Genomic DNA, 25,132 nt, shown 5'->3' on the forward strand with positions numbered 1-25,132 from the left:
GATCAGCTCGAGGCTCCAGTGCCAACTAGCAACATCAAATTATTTGACTTATTTAAGAAACCAAAATCAGGTTTATCCCCAATGAAGGAAGGTCTACTTAAAGTAAACAAGAAAGGCGACAAAAACTATGGGAAAATAGTCATACCAACAGACAAACCTATAGGACAGAGACCTTTGCCTACAAGAAAACCCACATTGAGATCTAAAATTGCAACTGGTCTATCCCTTCCAAGGAACTTGGCACTTCCCTGCAAACTGCCAACTCATGAGAGACCAGTAATAAAAAAAACAGAAATTGCTCCTGTTGCCCGCCTAAAAGTAACTCCTGATGAGTCCCCTCGCCCACTGGACATCACGTCGACAAATGACAACATGGATATCTCTCTCATGGACTTATCTGTTTATTCAGACATAAACACCACATGGGAGGGGGAGTCAGGATCGAATACCTCCGGAACAGAAAGTGGTATCGAGGAAGAAGATCCAGAAATATACAGCAAGATAAAAGAAGTCGACCTTAAAGGGGAGACGAAGGCTCAGGCGATTAAAGACAGGGCGGTGCGGCTAGTGTCCTTCAAAAAGCCCTCAATGCCCACGTTATCGAATCTGAACTCGGTCTTCGATAAAAAACTCAAGTGGAAAACTAGAGTGCACTCCGGTAGAGAAATATCGACCAGCCCCACAGAAAAAGAGAGGGCAGACATACACCCATCTAACGCCTTGGTTTACACAACACTGGAAGACGGACAGACATTTCTTGTCCAGAGATCCCTGGAAACTACCAGTAATAAAGGCGTCAGCCCTGACGCGTCAAAGGAAACAAAAAGAACAGTGTCATGGGCAGAAACGATTGAGAGAAAACCGACATGTGGGCCCAACAATCACAATGCCCACAATGGACTGGGGGCAAAAAATGCCAAGGAACACTACAGAATACTATTGGAAAGAACTCTAGGCTACGAAGACAACTTAATTATGAATCGGGCTAACGTTATGAGGCTCTTACAATCCCTGGAGCTTCTGGAGAAATTAAAATCGAGGGATTTAGACTGGATCGAATTTCATAATGAACAGCGACACGACAGTGTGATTCTTCACACAACTGATCAAAACACTAAAAATGTACTCTTAGAGTTGGGCCCAAAACTTAACTTATGTGGATTCGTGCTTAGGGAGTTGAAGGAGGAAAACAGATCCGACCGTGTAGCTACTCGGAAACATCTACTACACAACCACCGAAGTACCACTACCAAACCTATAAGGATCATCCGATGAAAGCAGGAAATAGTGGTAGAGGGACCTGAGAGGTTGATAGTGGAGGAGACCAAGTGCATATTCAATCAGAAAAAGCAGGACTAAACTTGGTGAATAGTCAAGACGACTGGAGTTGGCTGACTGGGGTCCTATCTGCTAAGTCATAACGCCAACACCCATCTACGAGTGCCCACTCCAACTCCAAACCAAAAGGGATAAGGATCATGAGTTGGAACACAAGGGGTTATGCGCATTTACTTGGCAATTCAGCAACACACCTGTCCTCTTACGACCTATTTTGCTTGCAAGAAACCTGGTTGTGTGATCTACCTCTTCTGGACAGGTTTGAGCTATATCTAAACTCTGCAACAAAGGGCTCAAAAGGCAGACCAGGCTCGGGTTCACTGTTCTGGGTAAAGCGCACCAGTGGCATAAAAGTGCTCTCTTCTCTAAACATAAACCCTTGGATCCAACTTACTAGGATTTCATCCACATCAGAACCAGCTTCACTTACTTCAGACTGGCAGTTGCTTATATGCAACGTATACTGGGGCCCGACAGCCCGAGATGAGGACAAACTTATGGAAGTCCTACTGGAAGCCATAGACGACGCCAGGATTGAATGCCCACTACTTGAAATTCTGCTATGTGGTGACTTGAACATGGAATGTTACGACAAGAAGCAGAGGAAAATAGAGTTCCTGCCTTTGAACGCCTCAAAAAAAATAACGAGAGGCGTGGTCATGGAGAAGGAACTACTAGCCAGAAATATATACATGGTAAACAGTAACTTGGCGGCCGACAAACCAGCCGCCCGCACATGGAAACGGGGTGCCCAAACAAGTACACTGGACTAAATGTTTGCATCAGAAAATCTCTTTGGCAAATTAATACCGTTGGAAGTGATCCCCACGATCCAGAGTGATCACAACATCCTGGAACTCAAATCTGAGGCCTGGAACAAGCTCTCGTCTGTACCAGGCAAACATCTACCAAACCAGTTTCTTGAGTCAACTCCTGGTGGGAATAGACTACGCATGGGAAGAAAAGAGATGGCCCTGGTGCTGGATTCCTTAATCAAGGACCAAGGTCCAAACCTGATAGAATATGCTGAAACACTGAAGATCTTTCGCCCAAAAGTAGTCGCCAAGGAAATTCACCAATGCAAGCGGCACCACTATGATCACCAGGTAGTGACAAAAAAAAACTGGTTAAAAAAGCCAGGAGATTATATGTTAAAACTAGAGCACCAGCTGACTTAGTCCTGTATACCAAAGCTAGAAACACCTACAGGAACTGACTTAAGCAACACAAACATCAAATAATGCAACAAGACAGTGAGAAGATGCTTCACCTACTATCTACTAAAAACATCACTGGTATTTGGAAGTTGATCAATGAAATAAACATCCCTTCCGACTCAAAAATGGTAAATCCAATAGCCTCAGAAGTTTGGGAAACTCACTTTCGGAACCTTTACTCTATGGGGAAAATCTGTGGTCCTGCCCCATTCTTACCATCAAATGAGCCATGGGACTTTAAATTTGGAAAACAAGATATTCTAGACCTTATTAAACAGTCCAATTCTTCAAGGGCTGTAGGACCTGATGGTCTCACCAACGACATCCTCAAAAGGGACCCGGAAAAATGGGCTTCGTTCATGCTCGATTTGTATAACAACATAACAAGACTAAAAAAGTTACCTAAATCTTGGACGACGTCCATAATTGTGCCGATCTTTAAGAAGGGAGATAGGTCCGTGCCCACTAACTACAGACCGATTGCCCTTTTGGATGTCGTCGGCAAAATATTTGCAGCACTAATCTTGAAACATCTAAATGATTGGCGTTGGCTGGCAGACCATCTGGACCCTTGGCAATCAGGCTTTCGAAAGGGCATTGTAACATCCTTAAATGTGCTACTCATCAACATAATCAAATGCATGGTTAAGGCCAAGAAATATAAGAACATCTATATCGCGTCAATAGACTTGGAACAGGCATTCAATTCTGTTGATCGCGGAATGCTATGGCACAAATTAAGGAAATGGGGATGTCCGACCAACCTGAGAGGACCTCTCGAAGCACTACACATGGGGACAACCCTCAGAGTAAGGTTGGACAGACAGGGCAACCTCTCAAACAATGTGGTGGCCATGCACGGTCTGAAACAGGGCTGTCGGTTGGCTCCCGCTGTTTTTTGCCTTTTTATATCCGACATGCAGGAAGCTTTTGAAAGAAAGTGAGGTGTTTCCCCCCAAAAATCGCGGAGACCGTCGTGGGAAGGCTGTTATTTGCGGACGATCTTCTGTTGCTAGACCAAACGGCCATCGGACTTCAGCGGCAACTAAAGGCACTCGAGTCATACACACAAGGAAACGGCCTCCGTATAAATCCAAATAAATCAAAGATCTTGAGGCTAGGACCTATCATCGGCATGAAAAATCTAAGGTGGTACCTCTCCGGGGAAGAAGTACCAGTGGTTTCGTCCATGATATACCTTGGAGTAACTTTAAACAACAGCATCCAAGATGGTCCAGGTTTCTGCAGGCTTAGAAGTAAAGTTACGAACTTAGCTTCGCAAGCCTTGTTAATCAAGCGACGATACTGTTCTTTTTCCCTTCGTCCTCTGATAGATTTCTACAAACTGAAAGTTGTGCCAATCCTCACTTACGCAGCAGAGGCGAATTTCTTCATCAATTCAGATGTTTGGAAACTGTTGGAGGGCCTATTCTGGAAAAGAGTATTGGGCTTACCGACATCAACTCCAATGGAAAGTGTGCGTAAGGAACTAGGCCTATCGTCCCTTTACATATCTACGGTCTGGAAATCCCTGACACTCCTCTGCAAATGTCTGCACCCCCAGGAAAGAAGTGGATTTGTGGCAATTAACAAAGCAATCAAAAGACAATTGATTCCAGTCCTAACCAAGTGGCAATTAATTTGTTTAGAAATCCTGAATACCATAGCAGTAAAACCAGACAATCTCATGTTAAATCCGCTCATGGTAAAGAGAAAACTCTTGGACTGGGACTGGATAGCCACCCTGGACAGGCTCAGTGCTTTGCCATCAATCACCCAAGGCATGGACGAGCACTATTGCAGAGGCACCGTCCACCCTTACTTGGATACATTTCCCTCAAATACGGAAAGACAGCGGTTCTTAAAATTCAGACTAAACCTCTTCCACACAAGAGAAGTCTTAGGGAGAAGAACCAAAAAAGAGGAAAAACCCAGTCTGCTGTGTCGAGGCTGTGGGCAAGAGGCTGAAACCTTACAGCATCTAGTGATGAATTGTGTTACCTTAACTAAGTTCAGAGAGAAATGGTTGGGGACGCACCTTTCAAATTTAAGCACTTTAACCTTGCAGGACAGGTGGCTAATTCTGAGAAGGGGGGAAAAAGTATCTACGACCCTGGCTCTGTTGAACTTTATGAGAGAAACCTTTACAATTTTGGACATTTAGTTATGTTTCTCGAGTTATACTGTTTCCCCCTATATATATATATATGGGATACATTACTCACCGTAATCGTATTTCTGATGCTTGTATCTGCTTAGATTCACATGCTGTGCATAGGCCGACATCTAGTGGAAGCTGCGGAGTATTACAGTTTGTTTTTCGAAACTCGAAAATGGGCGTCGACACAGGCGTGCCAGTAATACTATCCCTAGTGTGACGTCCACTGTACCCAAGATCCCTCACGCGTCTAGGATCCTCAGATTGCATTTTTTCTGACATGAGGAAGCATGAGGAGTAGCGTGAGTACAGATAATCCAAGCAGATAGACAGAAAGGTAAGACTACCAGCAATCATGCGCCTTCTCTCGGAGGGGAGGAAGGGTGGGTCGCATGTGAATCTAAGCAGATACAAGCATCAGAAATACGATTACGGTGAGTAATGTATCCCTTCTGAGGCTTGTGGAATCTGCTTAGATCACATGCTGTGCATAGATTAGCGAGCAGTACCAGAAGAAGGAGGTGGGATGTGAGAAGGGTCATGAGCAAACAGGTGTCTTAGAACCGCTTGTCCCACTTGTGTATCTGTCTTGGAATGAGTGTCAATGCAGTAATGCTGAGTAAAAGTGTGAATAGAGCTCCAAGTAGCTGCTTTGCAAATGGTGTCGAGGGGAACATTTGCAATGAAAGCCAGAGTGGCCCCAATGCCTCTAGTAGAATGGGCCCTTGGCGTAAAAGGCAGAGTCTTTTCAGAAAGAGAGTAACACAGCTGTATACAGTTGATAATCCACTTCGAGATAGCGCCTTTAGAGACGCGATCCCCCTCTCTGCCTGTAGCTACGGAGACAAACAGTTGATCTGTTTTCCTTAGCGGTCTGGTTTTATTTACATAGTAGAGGACCGCCCTACGCACATCAAGGGTGTGTAGTTTCACCTCAGCTGAGCTTTGCGGGTTCTGGAAGAAAGCCGGAAGCTCGATGGACTGGTTTACATGGAACTTAGATATAAATTTAGGTGAGAACCTAGGGTGTGTGCGTAAAACCAGTTTGTCTTTGTGGATAGTAAAGAAAGGATCCTGCACTGACAGAGCCTGAATTTCACTGACCCTTCTTATAGAGGTAATGGCTACTAAGAAGGCCGCTTTATAAGTCAGGTGTTTGAGACTACTTTTATGCATGGGTTCGAAAGGGGGGCCCATGAGTTTAGCTAGCACCACGTTGAGGTCCCAACCTGGCGGTGGGTTCGAAATAGGAGGGTGAAGTCTCTTTACTCCTTCCATGAAGGCTTTAACTACTGGTACTTTCCACCACGATACTTTGTTATGGGATGTGGTGTAAGCCGAGAGGGCTGCCAGGTGTACTTTCAGAGAGTTAAAAACCAAACCTGCGTCCAGCAGGTGGAGCATGTACGTTACAACGTTGGAAGGAGTGCAATGAACTGGGTTGATTTGTTTATTCTGGCACCAAATAACGAATCTCTTCCACTTGTCAAAGTAACACTGCCTTGTGTTTGGTTTCCTGGATTCTTTTAGGATGTCCATACACCTCTGTGGTAAATTGAGATGGCCAAACTCTATGACTTCAGGAGCCATGCTGCCAGGTTCATAGAGTTGGGTTCCTGGTGCACTGTTTGACCTTGTTGCTGGGACAGTAGGTTGTACCAGGCTGGGAGTTTGATGGGCTCGCACACTGCCATCCTGCGTAGGTGTGGAAACTATGGTTGTCTCGCCCACATGGGAGCAACTAGGATGAGCGTCATCGATTCCTTGTTCATCTTGTACACCACCTTCCTGATGAGAGGAGTTGGTGGAAAAGCGTACGCAAACATCCCTGACCAGTTCATCCACAGGGCGTTCCCTTGGGAGTCTGGCTGGGGGAACCTGGATGCAAATCCTGGGCATTGTTTGTTTTCGCTTGTGGCGAATAGGTCTATAGTGGGGAAACCCCACTGAGAGAAGAGATCTTCTACGATATCTCTGTGAAGGACCCATTCGTGTTCTTCTGGGAGGGAGTCTCTGCTTAGGGCATCCGCTAGGGAATTGAGCTCCCCTGGAACATGTTGCGATGACAGGAAGATGTTCCGTCTGAGTGCCCATATCCAGATTTTCTGGGCAAGCTTGGACAGATTTGGCGAACGAGTCCCTCCTTGCTTGTTCAGATAGAACATGGCTGTCGTGCTGTCCGTCCGGATCTGCACCGACAAGTTTATTAGATGGGGCTCGAACGCCCGAAGCGCTCTGAATACTGCCAGAAGCTCTAGCAGGTTGATGTGGTTCTTGGCTACTGAGTGAGACCAGAGACCCTGAGCTGTGTGGTGGAGATGGTGAGCTCCACACCCAGTCAGGCATGCATCTGTAGTCACCACTGCCTGTACTTCGGGATCGTAAAAGGGTTTTCCCCTTGCGAGATTCTCTCTCGTCCACCAGTGTAGGCTCTGTACAAGCGTTGGCGAAACGACCACTAGATCGTCCCACTGACCACTTGCCCGAGACCACTGTTTCGCCAACCATTCCTGCATAGGACGCATGCGCAGTCGCGCGTGGGGGACCAGGTAAATGCATGACGCCATCATGCCCAGTAACCGCATTGCTTTGCGTACCGTTATTTGTTGGCCGGACTGATGATGTGGAATTTGCAGTAGTATATTCCGAATTCTCTCTTCCGAAGGGAAGGTCAACCCTTTCTGAGTATCTAGGATTGCTCCTAGGAACTGTTTTGAGGTGCTTGGCACTAGGCTTGACTTCTTCTCGTTGATTGAGAAGCCTAATTCGTGGAGGAGGTTGATAGTCCTTTGAATGTTTGTCCTGCAAATTCCTGGGGTTTCCCCCGTTATGAGCCAGTCGTCCAGATAAGGGTACACTGGGATTGCCTCCCTGCGTAGGTGTGCAGCTGCCACCGCCAGTACCTTGGTGAATACCCTGGGTGCTGAAGCTATCCCGAAGGGCAGTACCTTGAATTGGTAGTGGCGACTGTCCACCTTGAAGCGCAAGTACTTTCTGTGCGCCGGGAGCATGGAAATATGAAAATAAGCATCTTTCATATCCAAGGTTGCCATGTAATCCCCCTTTTTTAGGAGGGGGATTACCTCTTGTAGCGTGGTCATACGGAATTTTTGGGGCTTGACATACTTGTTGGCAGGCCGTAAGTCCAGTACTGGGCGCATTGTCAAATCTTTCTTTGGCACAAGGAAGTAAGTTGAATAGATACCCTTGTTTACCTGGTGTCCTGGGACGAGTTCTATCGCGTCCTTTTCTAGCAGAATGGCAATCTCCTCGAGAAGGATCTTCTGATGTTCTAAGGAGTGTACTCTTTGTCGTGGAGGATGGTTCCGGGGACGCTGCAGTAATTCTATACAATATCCTGTGGACACTGTTGACAGCACCCATCTGTCTGAGGTGATCCCTTCCCAAGCCTGGGTGAAGTTGGAAATGCGTCCCCCTACTGGGGTTGCGTGAGAAGGGACCCTGAACTGAGCGTCACTGCTTTGGTGGAGGCGTGCCACCTCCCTTGTTGGGGCTGCCTCTGCCTCTTCCACGCCCTCTCTTGTTACCCCTGCCGTAACTTTGGGTAGACTGCTGGCTGTTGTTCCACTGTGTACCCTGTACCTGGGCATAGTTGCCTCTTTGTGAATTTTGGCCATGTGGGCGACGAAAATTACTATTCCCCCTCTGGTTAGGGGGTTTGTTGGTTAGTTGGCCTAGGGATTTCAGTGTCTCGTATTCGTCCTTGGCGTTTTTAAGTGCGTCTTCAACCGCTTTCCCAAACAATAGATCGGGTTCCACCGGCTTGTCTATTAATGAAGCCTGAGTTTCTGTCTTGAACCCCGACTGCCGTAACCACGCATGTCTTTTGATAACAGTACCTTCTGCTATCAATCTTCCTGCGTTGTCCGCGGCGTCGAAAGTTGCTTTTAATATGCAACCAGACACGGCTCTCCCTTCTGCCGAGATCCGAGCCAATTGGCCCTTTAACGGATCAGGAGCAGAGGCTATGAGCGCCGCGACCTCTTCCCATTGATGGCAGTTGTAGCTGGCCAACAGGGTGGTGGAGTTAGCAATCCTTGCTTGGTAGGCAGACGTTGAGGCTACCTTCCTGCCAAACCCGTAAAGTTTCTTGCTCTCCTTGTCGGGAGGAGCTTCTGATGAAGATAAGGGTGTTCCAGCCCTCTTCCGAGTGTTGGTAACAACTAGGGAGTCTGGTTTAAGATGTCCTCTTATATAGAGAGGGTCAGACTGGGCTGCCCGGAAAAGCTTTTCGACCCTGGGGTTGACTGCTCTGGTGAGGTTTGGGTTCACCAGGGACGGATCTATTCTTCGTTGGATGGATTTAAGGATAGGGATGGTCTGAGCGACCGGCCTCCTCTCTCCCACCAACCCTTCTGCGAAGTCCCTTTCCTCCTGTACACCGTGGGTGTCGATGTGAAAATGTTCTGCCGCGCGAGCGAGAACCTCATTAAGGAGGGGCTGGTTATCGACTGGCGAGTCGGTAACTGGGGCTTCGTTATCTACCGGGGAATCTACTCTGTAAATTTCCTGCTCATCTTCTCCCTCCTCCTGATCCTCCTCATCCGCATAGTATTCCGTCCCGGCTTGTTCCTCCATAATTTCAAACTCCTGGTCCCCCTCAGGGAATGGAGTAGAGTAAGGCTGCACCTCGAAGGGTTCAGGTCTTTCGAACCGGGCCTTTTTACTTAGGGGGATAGGATCAGTGGAACCTGAGGGTGTGGCCCTGTGAGGGTCATACGAGAGGAAATGCTCTGGATTCTTGTCGTAGAAATCAGCCAAGGAAGACATCCTTGACATGACCCTGTCTATGTCTTCACTGGACCATTCTTTGGAACAGGGTATGACTTTAGTAGGCAATTTAGGGGACTTATCAAGGGTACCCTTGCTGGATGTTGATCTCTCAGTAGACTTGTATTTATCTGCTTGCTTAGGGGGGGAAGGATGGTCGTACAGGAGTGGAAGAATGTGCTTTCCGCTGTTTCCCCCCTCCCCGTGCGTGGAAAAATGTTTTCCCTGTCCCTTGGAGGCCCCGGAGACTTTCGACGCCTGGCGTCGAGGATCGGGAGAGGTATCTGTGTTTTTTGAGCGTGGGGCCTTGCTGGTGTTAACTACGGGCTCCGTCTCTTGGAGCGCGGCCTGGGGGTGGAAGTCGTCTTCGTCCTCCGACGATCGAACTTCCGTTAGTCTAGGGAGCGAGGCACTCTTAGCAAGAGTGGATGATTGCCTTGCGTCATGAGGCGATCTCGATCGAGAGCGCCCAGAGGACACCGAGTCGGACCGTTCTATCTGTGCCTCTTTCCGAGAAGTCGACGTCGTCGAGGTTCGGTTGGACTTAGTGTGCTTAGTGTGTGTAGGGTGTGTAGCGCTTGCGTCGCCGGGGGTCTTCCCCATAGCCGCCCTGCCGAACGACCTTCCGAGGTCGGGGACCTGAGCTCGGCTGTCTTTCGACGCCGTAATGCCCTCGCCGTCCGAAAGTACGGCGTCGCTGCCATCGCTGAAGGCGCCCTCCGCTGCCATGGCCGCCTGCCTGGCGTGGTGGGCCCAACGCTTAGTCGAACGGTCCTTAAGTGTCTTAGGTTTAAACCTACTACACGCTCTGCAGTTCGCTTCGGGGTGGTCCCTCGGCAAGCAGAGATTGCACGTGGCGTGCCTGTCGACCCAAGGGTATTTGCGGTTGCACTTGGGGCAGAATTGGAAAGGGGTACCCTCCATACGCACCTAAAGGCAGCGGGCTGGTAAGTGTATGAAATATATAAGATAAGGTGTACTTATATACCAAGAGTGAAGAGTATGTACCACCCCCCACTCTCCCTACTTGCAGGGCCGAGGCCAGCGGCCTACCAGGCCCGGGCCGAGGCCAGCGGCCTACCAGGCCCGGGCCGAGGCCAGCGGCCTACCAGGCCCGGGCCGAGGCCAGCGGCCTACCAGGCCCGGGCCGAGGCCAGCGGCCTTCCGAGGCCCAGATCCGTCGTGCGGCAGCCGACGGTCGATGTCTTCTCCAGCCGTCGTCGAGTGTCGACGTTGGGGTGGGGAAGGATGTCAATAAAGAATTATATTTTTCAATTATTAGCAAAAGTATGGCTAAGGCCAGGGGACTCCGCAAGATGCTTCCGACCAGTATGGCGGAAAAAAACAATCTGAGGATCCTAGACGCGTGAGGGATCTTGGGTACAGTGGACGTCACACTAGGGATAGTATTACTGGCACGCCTGTGTCGACGCCCATTTTCGAGTTTCGAAAAACAAACTGTAATACTCCGCAGCTTCCACTAGATGTCGGCCTATGCACAGCATGTGATCTAAGCAGATTCCACAAGCCTCAGAAATATATATATAACTGATGTAACTTTTTTTTATTTTATTTTTTTTCTTCTTCCTTTTCTTCCTTTTTTTCAATTCTTTTCTTTTTATCTCCACAATGCATTTAAAGTTTCCTTTGGTAACTAATTGATGCAATAAAATTTAAAAAAAAAGGACTTCCTCGAGGGCAAGACCAAAATTACCCCCCAAGGAAGAAGGCAGGGTTCAATTTTAGGAAAGGAGGACGCTTGAATCTTATATGGAGCCATCATCATAGAAGTCCCTTGACCCACCGGAGCAGGGATCCGACATGCCATTAGGGGGGCCAGGAGAGGAAGAAGAGAAGTCACTGCTGTGGTGAAGCAAGAGGATGTTTTTGACCCAGGCAGTCTCATCAATCCTAAATCATCTGATTAGATGCCTTTGCTGCGAGTATCCGAATACATGAAAAGGCACCTTCATAAGCCCTTAGATAAGGATGCTGTAGAAATGTCAAGGGCAGAATGGTCAAAGTCCTACACTGCAGGCAGGGTAGCAGCTTTGCCAAGAGACGGACCATAAAATGCTCACAATTCATGGACAAAGCTAATAAAGAGCTGAAGATGGGAACAGATTAGACCCGGCGGTTCAATGAAGATAAGCTGCTCAATTTACCTGTCTCGAGCAAAAACACTTTATTTGGCACAAAAGACAAAGACACTCCTACCAACCCTGGCACCTCACAAGCTAGGCCCAGTGGGTAGTGTTTTATGGGTAATGCAAAATACGTTGTAGTGACGTAACATTGAAAGGGAGTACACTGCTGAAGGTTGACAGTTGCCATGGACATTATGTGGTGAGGCTCTGCTGGGGCAGGGCTTTGCCCCTTTTTCACAGCTTCCCCGTGCACATAAACATCCTGGGAGAGAGGTGCAGATTTGGCTAGGTAGAAGCAGTCAATCCCATAATCAGGGGTACTTGAGGGAGGAACAGGAAGTGTGGGTTTTTCGGGGGGAGGTCAGAGATGGTGGTGGCAGACGACCAAGAGACAGGCAGGAGGAAAGAAGAAGTGACAGCTAGTGGAAGAGTGTTGGAGCAGGTCCGGTATTATTTTAGGAGCGAAAGTGGTTCTGCAGTGCGAGTGTCCATATTTATGGGCTGGAAGGATAGCTCAGAGTCAACGAGTTTGTCTTGGTAAGCAAGAACAGCGCAGAGCAACACAGGTTTGAATCCCAGTCCCGCACTTAGCAACTGATCACTGGTATTAAGCTTGTTATAAAAGATGAATTTAATGTTATGTTTGTGTGGCGGGGGAGTAGAAGAAAGTAGTGCAGGGAGTGAATGTGATGTGAATGATACTGGGTGAGAGATGGGTGTGTTTGAATAGTAGTGAGAGGAGGAGTGTAGTAGTGTGAAAATGGGAGGAGTAGAGTAGTCTTGGAAAGCAGTGTGTAGTAGCAGGACTAGTAGAAGGAGGGTTAGTAGAAGAGCGGGGATTAGTCACATCAACGTGTTGAGGCGAGGATCAGGAGGAGTAAAACATCTGAGGGACAGTGAAGTGGTGGGAGGAGTAAGGTGGAGAGGGTGGTAGTAAGAACAAAACAGGCGAGTGGCGTGAATTAATTAGCCTGACTATCAGAGCAAGTGAACGACAGGTCCAAAACTCCCCTTCGAATACTAATATTTGTTTAGCGCAGGAAGAGTTAGTAAGTCCCCGAAGGAGGTTTAGATACCACCATTAGTCAAAGGCAGAGAGTTAGTCAGTAGGGGTTACCATTCTGTAGCACTAAGCAGGGATTAAGGACGCCCGGTTTAGGAAGTGGTGTTTTGGGCATACTAGAGCGAGAAGGGAAGGCCAACGCCCAACAAAATAATCAAGAACCCTTGCAGTGTCTCCAAGACTGATTTTTGTGCCATCTGTGGCGCCTGGCGCATAGCAACCTGTATCATAAGTGGTTTCTGAGATTTTGAGCTCCATGTCTTAATGGCCTGTAGAGCACAGATTCCTTAGGATCTTGTCATACACGAACCCTTATGTTTGGGGCTTAAAATTGAGAACTCTGAATTGCTTTAGCTTTTCACCATTTAAGAAAAAGGTCTGCCTTTTGTGATCTACATTACCTGTTTGACCCACCCCAAAACAAAGCATCTGAAGGATAACGCCACACACCACCGTATCACATGTCACAGCAACAAGCATCATAGTTAAAGAGCAGAGGTGCCGTCAAGGCGGGAATCCAGGTCAGCAGGAACTGGGGTAGCTCTTATGCAGCTGCTTACCCTCCGACAATAAGGACCTGCTGCAGCATGGACAACTCTTTGTACCTCGTAACTGCAGAAAGCCCTTCATGAATATCCCCTTTAACCTCGACATATTCAAGACCTGGGCGCTTGCTCTGCTAAGCTGTTGAAGTGCGTGACGTGGTTGGTCTATGGGCCGCTTTACGCAAGTGCTGATAAATAAGTGGCAGTAATTAACACATCACCAAATCATAATTTTTGGCAGATTTACTGCAGAATGAATTACTTGGAGGTAAATCTGCCCATTTTTCGGGGGAAACGCGTCAGATTCACCTCCAGCTTGATGCAGTAGGTAAATCTGCCCTTTTACCTCCAAAAAACAGTGGTAAATCTGCACCATGGGACCAATTGACGGCAACGGTAATCCAGTATGGCAGGAAGTCGGTAGATTTACCATTAAATTATCACCACAACCCTAACACAAATGCTTCCTCTTCCCAAAGTACTCCATTTTACTTGCTTAAGTCGTCACACACTTCTCTCCAAGTCTTTTTAGGCTGACAATGCAGATTCGTGCCCTCTTAACAGTATAACTCCCCCCCATTCAATCAGCAGTGGCTGAGCTACAGGGCACCACTGGCAGTGGGCTCTATAGTGCATTCTGGGTTGATTCCAAGTGTATGTATTTGCCCTGCTCTGTGTATAGCAGCCGCCTGCACTCTTTGACTCACTAGATGTTTTGGACTGCAACTTCCATCGGCCCGATCGTGGGCATTGCACTCTAACCCATAAGAGCTGAAGGTTGCAGGCCTCTGAAATGTAGTGAATCACAAAAATGGTGAGAAAAAGCAACTAATGACAATGCTGATCGCTGATGCAACCCAACGGCAGACTGGTGTAGGTAGGTTCGTTGCCAACTTCTACTTACTATATGCCAGCTCCTCTCCGGCTCTTTTCCGAGACTGGTCGCCTCTGGGGGAAAAAAGACAAAAAAAAACAATCAAAACCAGGATGCCAACAGATCAGTTTATTTCATTGCAGAATTCAAGTAGATGAGCAGAGTTGCGTGTGGCCTGGGAGCAATGCAGGTAGGCACAGCTTGAATGGTATGCTGTTGGGCTAGGTATAGAAGAAAAACTGTATGGAGTCCAGCAGAGGGACCTGCAGAGCATTAGGACACAAATAAGGTGCACGAGCAAAGCAGTGTGTCGGTTCACAAAGGTGTGGCAGAGGATGTGCCAGGCAAGGTGCGAGGTGCATTTGCAAACCTGTGCCGTATTGCAGCTGTGCAGGTAGGAGTGAGGTAGAATAAGGGCCTATGTAACTGCAGAGCTGCTGGATGGGCGCAAGCGGGGGCTTTAGGTTAGTACAAAGCTGCATGTATGGGCTATGAATAGACTAGCTAAAGGACTAGTGACAGAGTAAAAATTCCAAGCTGTACGTGAATTAAGCGGCGGACTAGCTGGGGGGCTTCAGCAACTAATGAGGAGGAACGGATTATAGATCCCTTCCGCAAGAACAAAGCAATAACTGTTGCAGCCAAGAAAACAGGCAATCCAGGAAACACCTGCCGACTACCATTTTCAGAAGACAAGGTTAAACGTTTGGCAGGTAATACTCCTCTCAAACAAGACAACCTGCTTCATTCAATGCTTTAGAGTCGTTTGAACTGAAATACCGGGATCCTAACTGAATAGTTCTCCATATAATGCACGTTACAGTACTTGGGGGCACATCAAGTAATATCAGTTAGGATGTCAGATTGCCAATTTTAGTGCAGCACAGTTGGCGCTGGGTCTTCCAAATCTGGATCAAAGTTTCACAGCTGGGCAAGGCCTGGCAGTTGGAACGTCTCTGGAGCATTAGAAGACCCGCTAGTGGAATATTAAATGGTATCCATCTGAAGCCGAGTGGCAACATTGTGCAGTGCCCTGCTGGTGGAATATTGAAGGATGCCTGGGGCAGATTATTTGCTTTGTCTGATGCGTCGCTGCTAGATTGCATAAGGGTGTGTTCGATAAACCGGGCGCTCATAGAACACACCTTAGTTACTTACCTCTAGCTCTCAAGCAATGCTACATATTATAAATGCAATTGCAGTATGGAAGGCATTTTAATGCAAACCCTAACCACGGGAAATGTTCCTTTCTCCGTGGCTTGCTGTAGAAGAACACAGAGGGCTTGCAGGAAAGGGTTTTGAAGGGAGCAAGGCCTCCTCAAAATCTCTTCAAAGAACATCCTCATAGCCAGAAAGGTGATGAAGGGGTGAAACGTGGACATCCGCGAGACCTCCTGCTAACTTCTCTGCGTGCCTTTAGTGCCACTTCAGTGCCCGTGGAGGAATCTGGCCACGCGGGAAAGCCAGGGGAAAGACTGAATTTGACCATCTGGAGCAGGTGCGAGTCCTGCCAGTGAAATGGGAATGACTGGGATGGTGCAGTTATCGGAGTCCTGGAAAGGGGGAATCGGACCAAGCTTCCCAGTGGAGCATGGACGCTCCCTCGTACTGACAACTACGCCCACTCCTCCCTTGCAGGGATCATGGCCCTCCGCCTAAAAAATACTCCACTGATTAGAAATAGTGGGAGCCTAAGAACCTAACCTAGAGGAGAGGTATACCACTGGCGCGGTGTAGGCCAAGGGGACTGGGTGCTCTCTCAAGCCTGCCAAAGGTTCCAAACCACCTCCTCCTCTTCAAGTATGCCTTTTTCAGGTTTCCCCCATTTCACAACACACCCGGATGTGGAGAGGACAGAGCGCGGTGCAAGGTTCGAGGTGACAGAAGCATCTGCAACAGTGACAGGAGTGAAATTGAGATGGGACTTGAACGTTGGTCTCTGGGACCATGTACAGTCCCACTAGAGCCCTCCAGAACCCTGGGTGTGGTCCCCGCCCCCTCCCCACACCGGACGGAGGAGGCGTGGCCTCAGCCTTACAGACAGTAAGCAAATGCTGAAACAGCGCTATGCGGCAGGCACTAGTCTGCTCAAACGTGGCAGTTGTGGGCCCGGGTGGCATATGCAGCACTGCAGGTAATTGCCAGAGCGCGTATGGAAGGGCCTGAAGAACCCCTTCGGCCAAGCCACTGGCGTGCAATGTCTCACCAAGATGGGGGTCCTGGGAGAAAGGAAGCTTCCTGACCTTACTCTGTGCAAACTCACTGTTGGAAGCTGGAAGAACCAGCTGGAAGATGTCCTCCCGCCAGTAGAATTTACACTGAAGGGAACAATTAGAATTTCCAACAGTTATCCAAAATTAGAGACTCCAGACAAGGGCTGTCGGTCAGGAGGAGGGAAAACAAGACCACCATGAACTGAATGCATATGCAAACGGATATCAAAAGGGGGGGGGGGGAAGAATACAGGCACATCCATGCAGTAAAGAAACACTTACCATTAAAGCAGGGACTACATTCAAACAAGGTCTGGCTACTTCAGATCTGTACAAAAGGTATCGAGAGAAATCGGGAACGCGCACCTCTTATGAAGATATTTAACAATTCGAAATATTTTCGACTAATTCAAAGGTGCAGGGGAGAAAATGCAACTTGGCACAATGAAGTCGCTGATATGTACGAAAAAATAAGTGTCCTAAACTGATGAATAATCACATGGATGTTATATAGAATTTATGTTGGAAATGATTCCATATGTAACATATGGAGTGATTTTCACCTTCTTACCTTTATCAAACTGCATACTGCAGCACTGCATCTGTATGTGCTTTCAAGACATTACTATCAGGCATTGATTGAAACTCCTCGGGACCTCTTGGTTCCGTTTACAAATTACGTCAATTATGGACATAAATATGAATAGCCGGTGCAGCCAGCGATAGACACGTGCCCTGGACTTCACATCATTCCCCTGATGACTGACACCTATCGATATTGAAAAGCTTGCGTTGAACTTGGTATATCTTAGTTTCACATCGCGAGATCGTCCTACAGGCACTACCCTGGTCTGCCCTTTGATGAGGACTTCACTTCCTGTACTCTAAACGAGCAGAATAACCTTCAAAAGGCAGCTCACAACACTAGTGCACTCTTCCAGTGCACTACCTTAAGGCTTAGAGCAACACAGACGGACTAGGCATACATCTGTACTCTAAACGAGCAGAATAACCTTCAAAAGGCAGCTCACAACACTAGTGCACTCTTCCAGTGCACTACCTTAAGGCTTAGAGCAACACAGACGGACTAGGCATACATCTGTACTCTAAACGAGCAGAATAACCTTCAAAAGGCAGCTCACAACACTAGTGCACTCTTCCAGTGCACTACCTTAAGGCTTAGAGCAACACAGACGGACTAGGCATACATCTGTACTCTAAACGAGCAGAATAACCTTCAAAAGGCAGCTCACAACACTAGTGCACTCTTCCAGTGCACTACCTTAAGGCTTAGAGCAACACAGACGGACTAGGCATACATCTGTACTCTAAACGAGCAGAATAACCTTCAAAAGGCAGCTCACAACACTAGTGCACTCTTCCAGTGCACTACCTTAAGGCTTAGAGCAACACAGACGGACTAGGCATACATCAGTAAGATAATGTGCCCCTCGAACTAGTGGATACCAGACTCCATTGGCTAACTACAACTCCCCATTGTTAAACCTTGTAACGCAGGGGTGTTGCTAGGTCTGGAAAAGACCCGGGGCTACGCTGATGTTGGAACTGTCGGGATTGGGGGCTAGCTAGCCTTTTGGTTGGAGCTCCTGAGATTCTGTCCGGGGCTACAACCAAAAGACCAGTGGCTATAGCCCCCTTAGCCCCCCCCCTAGCAACGCCTCTGTTGTAACGGTTTACTTTTACAGTTACGTGTACTCATTTTTCTCTTAAGACTACTTACCCCTAGACCATTCGAGCAGTATTCTGAATTTACCAATGACTAGAATTTCACGAATACCCCCCGATACTCCCGTTGGAGGTAGGTTTTTTTTTTTATTTAGCTTTCAGACTGCAGTGTTCCACCGCCCCGCTTGTATTAAGATCATACCGGTCTCTATTGCATTTCACAGTACAAAGAGACTTTAGCCATTACCCACAGCGATAAGTCTTCCAAATCAGTGAACGCTGTGATTATATGACACGAAAGGTATGCGCATTTTTATATCACTTCTCCCTTAGCACAGATTGCAATAGCCCACGGTTACTCAAGTGTTAGATTTCTCATTCAGCTGCCCTTGAAGAAGTGAAGAACCTATAGAGACGTTCACTGGGCGCGGACCCCTTACTAGCAAGTTCTTCTATTGAGGCACCTGCTGTATCCTACTTGGAGGTGACATTTAAGTATAAGCAATTCCTGATCTCCTTTTAGACACATACTCCCATGAGTTTCAATGTTACTTGCTAGAACACTATTGATCAACTTCATGAACGCAATTAAAGTGTTGCTCCTGATGAAGGGAGCGGTCTCCCGAAACGTGTCGCGCTCATTTTTAATTTATTAATTGCTCAAATGTACATTTTGAGAATATGAATTTTTCTGATGTATAAAATAAATGTTTGATAAAAAATTGAACAAATTGATTCATTGACTATACATGCATAAACTTGTTTTGATCTTAAAAACTGAATGATAATTCCAAAATTAATGTAAGTCTTGACTGACAACTCAATCAGTATATAAGGTGTGCAGGCAGTGCTTTAAGTGGGCCGGGGCCATGCCCCGGCAGTCTCCAAAAAGTGGGGCTGAGCCAGGGCCCTGCCGGGGCCCCACCACAACATTGGCGGGACACATCCTGCCGCAGCGGCGACGGAGGATGCGCCCGCCATTTAGGCAAGCTGACAGAAGGGCCAGCCAGCCACAGCGACGCTGTGGCTGACTGGCACTTCTGTCAGTCACTGTAAATTCCTGTGGCGACCCCCCCCCCCAAAGCCCCCAGGTCACTGAGGCGTCTTTAACCCTCAGCGAACCTGTGGATTCCTCGACATATTTCAAGGTTTATAAAATATGACTTGAAAAGTACACAATTATAGGCATCTTTTATAAAGCTTTTGGACAAAGACGCCTCAGTCTTTGTCGTGGTCAAAGCTTTACAAAAGATGGATTGAATTGTGTACTTTTCAAGCCATCTTTTATAAACAGAAAAATGTTTCAAAAAGATGGCTTGAAAAATATGCAAACTATAAGGTATACAAACATACATGTTAGATATGTGTGTGCTTACCTTACTATGGTTTGTGTACTTTTCTAGTCATCTTGAAGTACACAAACCATAGTAAGGCACGCAAACAAATATATACATGTAAAGCATTTATATATTTGTGTGTGTACCTTACTATGGCTTGTGTACTTTTCAAGCCATCTTTAATAAACCTAGAACTATGTTACATATTTCGAGGTTTATAAAAGATGGCTTGCATACGACACAAACCATAGTAAGGTACACATACAAATATATACCTGCATTTATATATTTGTTTGCGTACCTTACTATGGTTTGTGTATTTTTTTAGGCCACGGCCATCCCACAAGCCACGCTCCCAAATGAGCGACCCCCCCTCGAGTTCTTACCCCACTAAAAGCCTTGTGTGCAGGGGACGTGAGTGTCCATCAGTGTACTTAAGATCTGTACACACCAACATCACAGAAAAGCTAACTTGCATTTACCCCTCTTGCCAAGCCAGCATAGCTCCTGGGGACCATGCATTATATGCATTCCAGTAACATACCAGTCTAGTACCTGCTAGGTCGCGCCATCTTGGATACTGAATGCAGTGGAATGCCGCCAGCAGGGTTTGGAATCTGCGTATGCTAAGCTACCCCAATGCCGTTGCTGGAAATCCCAGAATGCAGTATGGTACGAAAATGCCAATCTACCGAATGTCTCAAAACACTGGGTTACCGAGCGCCCCAAGAATTCCATGCAGGGGTGTTTTGAATTCAGACCAAATGCATTGTTATTAGGAACTCAAAGGCCATCAAAATATCCACACTATGTTTTAGTCAAATAAGAGCTCTCTAAACCGAACCTCCAATGGGTGTTCAAATGACAAAGACAGGAGCTGAGGCCCCCACTCCCACCTGGGCCGGAGAGAAGAGACGCAGTATGGATGGCCCTTTGGTTCCATCCATACTGTTTCTCTCTCTGACGGCCCGGGTGCAAGCCAGATAAAAAACAATGTTTAAAAATGGAGAGACTGATGCACAGCAACAGGCTCTTGTTTTGCATCTGTCCCTCAATTTCTAAAAATCGTTTTGGTTTGGGTATACTTCTACATCTGTGCACCCGGGTGCACGGATGTAGAGGTACACCCAACCCAAAACGATTTTTAGAAATGGAGGCACAGATGCAAAGCAAGTCTGTCCCTCAATTTCTAAAAATCTTTTTGGGTTGGATGTATTTGTACACCCCTCTTGGCAACAGGGCTTCTATAATTGTAATACTATGCTTTTGTTGAGGCAATGCTAGATCATCTTAGTGGGGCTGCTATACTTTTGATGGTACTTTTGACAACATCAGCACTTCTCAGTTGAGCTGCTACACTCTTATTGATAAGGCCCCAGCACTTCTCAGCAGATTTATTTATTTTAATTGGTCATTTATAATGCATGTTATACCCAGAGGTTTCTAAGCGCGGACCGAGGGATCGAACCTGTGTTGCTCCATGTCGTCTTGCTTCCAAGGCGAGCATGTTGCCCCTGAGCTATCCTCCCGAGACTCTGAAGATCTGAAGTACATTTAATGATAGAGAACCAGAACTATTGAGCAAGTCTGATATCATCATCAGAATAACTCAACACTGTCTGGGTTATACAACAGCTAATATATTTAAAGGGATGGAATTACTCAGAATGTAGCAGCACTATTCAATAACCCAAAGTGCTAAGCATAGTGAATGTGAAAAAAACTACACTTCTCACCGTTGGGACAGTACTGCCACTTCCCACAGAGGCCTCTACACCTGTTATGGGGCAGCACCGCTCCAGCCTACTGGACAGCTTCACTTTAATGGCACTTCTCAATAGGACTGCTATACTTCAGTAGGAATTGACCAACACTACCCTGCAGGGAATTGCATACTCTGGATGCCACCGAAGCAGCACTTCCACCCACCACAGCTGCTTTATTTTTAATGGCACAGTGCGTGTACTTCTCAGCCACTCTGCTTTATATTTAAACAGACCAAAATGTCATTTCTCAGCAGGACTGAAACACTATACCATTGTGTTCTGTATGTGGAGTGCTTCTTCACCACCAATGTGGGTTCATGGCCAGTGTCTAAATAGTAGATCTGCCTACATTTAATTGGCAACAGGCATGTCCCGAGCTGCCTGCTGTACATAAGCTGCCGCTCAGGATGTTGGAAGCCGTGATGGGGCAAGGGATAGAAGGCTCGAGCCTGTAGGATAGCAGAATCAGCAGGGTCTTAAAACCTGCTCACTCATTCTGGAGTGAGGGGCCATGGGGCAATATGAGCCTGATCCCACATACAGGGGGTTGTTACCCATTTATCTCTCCTGAATGAAAGAATGAGCTCTCAGACACAAGTTCTCACCCCTGCACACACAATGAATGAATATGGTATGGATCTATAGATCGAGAAAACTGGAGTGAGAATTCAGAGTGTTTTAACAGAAATATAATTGTCTTCCCAGATGGGAGACTGTCTCCATTAATATACATGGGGGTCACTGAGATGACCAAGAGTGAAACTGTACGTTCAGTTGTGAGATTACCAGCAAAGGGTATACTATGCTCCAAGGAGTGAGGTGCCCACTCAATATATCACACTGTTTAAAGGTATGAGACCCATCCTGAATGCTTGCCCAAAGACCCTTGGCCAGAGTTTAACATTGAAGACGTGAGCATGTGATCCGGGGTCTGCAGCCCACACACACGCATGGGATTCCCATGCACCCACTTGCGAGATTTGCACCAAATTAGTGAGATTGTGCTCCAAGGTAGGAGGCACACGCACAGTCTTCGCTCTGTAGTTTGACACGCTCACAGGATGGAACGGCATTTTGTTCTCCCAGCCTAGTTGTGTTGCTCTGCTTTTCGAGGGCTACTACAACCTGGATGATTATAGAGGGGTGGAGTAGGGGCAGTGATGGCCTACTGGAATGCAACTGAAAGGTTTAAACCTCCTTCTTACTTGACTTTAGTATATGTAGTACATGTTAGTCAATGTTCCCCCTGTTCAGCGCCCCCCCCCCCCCTCGCACCAAGTTGGCGACTACATGCAAATGCAGTCATATAACTGCTGGTGACGTCACTTCCTATATTTGGGCACCCGCCGGAAATTCATAAGTCGGCTCCCCTGGGTAGAGGCTCAAGACGTCAAGTCCCAAAGACTCCAAAGGCCCTTAATCTTAGCCTGCGAGTAGAAACCAAACCTGCATGCCTCAGGATTCCTTGTGCAGTTACATACATACTTGTATGTTGGGTACAGCCTCACATTCACAAAGACTACCGTAACATGTTCATTTTTGCTATTATATATACTAGGCACCCAAACACGTTAGAATGCATGCTCTTTCACAAAGTAAAAAGGCGTCACATGACTACATTTCCTAAAATGTGTGCATTCAGTGGGAAAGTGCAAACATGTCCGAGCCTGCAGGACAGCACCCCGACTAACCGGATGTAGGTGCACCAAAGGACTACATGTCCCAGAAGGCACTACGACCCATTTATTACAGATGTCAAAATAGGCATTCGCCGTCTCTTACAGGATCATGTTTTATACCACCTGTGTCGTAGCATAGGCACATTGCATCACCAGGCCACATACTCCTAGAATTCATTCCATAGCCCAGTATAGAAGCCCAAACAGTGCCCCAGAATGTGCTCAGCCTTAATGCACCCAAAAGACTATATTTCACTCAAAACAGATGTCGCCACAGAACCCTCTCCAAAAAGAACTACATGTCCCAGAATACACTCTACCTCTGCAAGTATAGCGACTGCTGGCAGACTACACAGTGGCATGCACATTGCCTCACTGGGGTGGATGCCCTAACATAACTACATTTCACAGTATTAAGCTGCTATCCCTACAACAGGACTAGATGTCCAAGAATGCACGCTGCCTCTGCAATTATGCCTGCTAGCAGAATATACAGTGGCATGCTCATTGCCTCACCCCAGGTGGATGCCCTAACATAACTACATATCACAATATTAAGCAGCTATCCCTCGAACAGGACTACATTGGATTATTTATACAGCGCCTAGGTCAAGTGTTTCAAAGCGCTCAAGGACGGTGGGAACAAGGGGGGGAAAAAAAACAGAGCCCTTGAAAATCTGAGACGAAAATAGTCTGCACAGGCAGAAGTGCGTAAAATACATTTAACAGTTGAGACACAGCAAATATGCCCGACGGCGATTCTGGAGTTTCACCAGTGCAATTTAGGGGATAAGACCAGGGAGAAGAGACAATCTTCAGGCACGTTGCTTTTGGGTCGTGCAAGTGCATAGTAGGTCACAGGGAGGGGGACGTCCAAGTGCACCCAGTAGGCGCAGACTGAGGTAAGTGCGGAGAGAGCCACTCTCTTGCGTTATTCTAAGTGCAGTGGAAGTGGGTGGGAGTAGGGCCCCGAGGCAAGTGCGAGGGAAGACTGGCAGGGGTGCACGGGACTGGTGAGATACTGAGGTACACCAGGCAGCCAGTCAACAAGCTGTAAGGAAGATGAGGGAGAGACAGAGAGCAGAAGGATAAGTTAGCAATGTAGAGGGAGAGCCAAGGAAGAGGAAAAGGGGAAGGTCTTGAGGAGTTTCCAGAATTTAATAAGGTCAGGCTCAAGACAGAGGGCGGCAGGGAGGCTATTCCAGAGGGAGGCACCTACTGAGGATAAGGATCTCCCTCTACATTCCTCTCTGCTTGAAGAACCAGCTCACTCGCAGAAGGTTGGAGGTAGATGAGCGGAGGGCTCGTGAGGAACAGTATTTAGGTAGGCAGCGTTGCAGGTAGGTAGGTCAATCCCAGGCCCCAGAAAGCCGTGGACAATGCAGAGGTTCTTAAACTTGATCCTTGCAGCCAAGGGGAGTCAGTGAAGAGATTTCAGTGACAGAGAGAGGTGGTCACTGGGCTTGAGGCCAAGGATAAGTCTCACAGATCTGTTCTGGATGATTTGCAAAGGGCGCAGGGCAGAAGAAGGGAGGTTGAGGAAGAGGTTGTTGCAGGCTCTGGAGACAGTGAGCACCTGGGGGGAAAGTGAGAAAAGCAAGAGTACTCTGAGGAGGTGTAGCTGATAGTTGGACTTTTCAGAAATGTCCAATATGTGTGAGGAGAGGGAGAGAGTGGAGTCAAAGAGGTTTTTAGCCCTGCAGGTGGGTGCGGGAGCAGGACCAAGGGAGGCCAGCAAGAGCAAAAGTGGGCAAGCGGGAGCAGGGGTCCCAATGCGAAAGATCTCAGTCTTACTGCCGTTGAGGCAGAGGTTGTTTGCAGCACACCATTACTGAATAGTGGACAGTCCGATATGAGCGAGGAGGATGAGGCGGCTGAGGGTGGCCTGAATACTAGCTGCATGTCATCCGCGTAACACTGCAAGTTAAGAGGTGAAAGTGGCAATCGCACGTGCCAAGGCAGCCATATAGACGAAGAACCAAGGGGAGAGGTTAGATCCCTGGGGAACGCCACAGGTTGAGAGAACAACAGTTGATAGAAAGGCTACAAGTTCCACCTGGGATGGGTGGTCGGCGAGAAAGGAGATTAACCATGCCAGAGACTGACCTGTGATTCCCAGGGTGTCACAGACGTGTGATCATGACATTGTGGTTAATCGTGGCAGAGGAGAGGTCAAGGAGAATGAGATCAGAGGGAGTGTTAAAGTTGTGAGAGCAGGTCTTCACGGGTGTTCAGAAGAGCAGTTTCCGTGCCTCTGGATGCTCTAAAGCAGCCAATAAAATCAGCGTGGAGGGTCAGTTGAGTGATAGCCAACTTCT

At 47.5% G+C, this 25,132-nt stretch overlaps 1 protein-coding gene across 3 annotated transcripts in view; it reads right to left on the bottom strand.

The window, feature by feature from the left end:
* CACUL1 (CDK2 associated cullin domain 1) overlaps positions 1 to 25,132 on the bottom strand; it is a 598,839-nt gene that overhangs the window by 15,600 nt on the left and 558,107 nt on the right. For all 3 annotated transcript variants that reach the window (XM_069611925.1, XM_069611923.1, XM_069611924.1), the window contains exon 8: positions 14,164 to 14,207. In XM_069611925.1, coding sequence (XP_069468026.1) covers positions 14,164 to 14,207 — 44 coding nt within the window. The remainder of the gene's footprint in view (positions 1 to 14,163; positions 14,208 to 25,132) is intronic.

Source organism: Ambystoma mexicanum, chromosome 8 (genome assembly GCF_040938575.1).
Source record: "Ambystoma mexicanum isolate Mex_15411 chromosome 8, UKY_AmexF1_1, whole genome shotgun sequence".
Lineage (NCBI taxonomy): Eukaryota > Metazoa > Chordata > Amphibia > Caudata > Ambystomatidae > Ambystoma > Ambystoma mexicanum.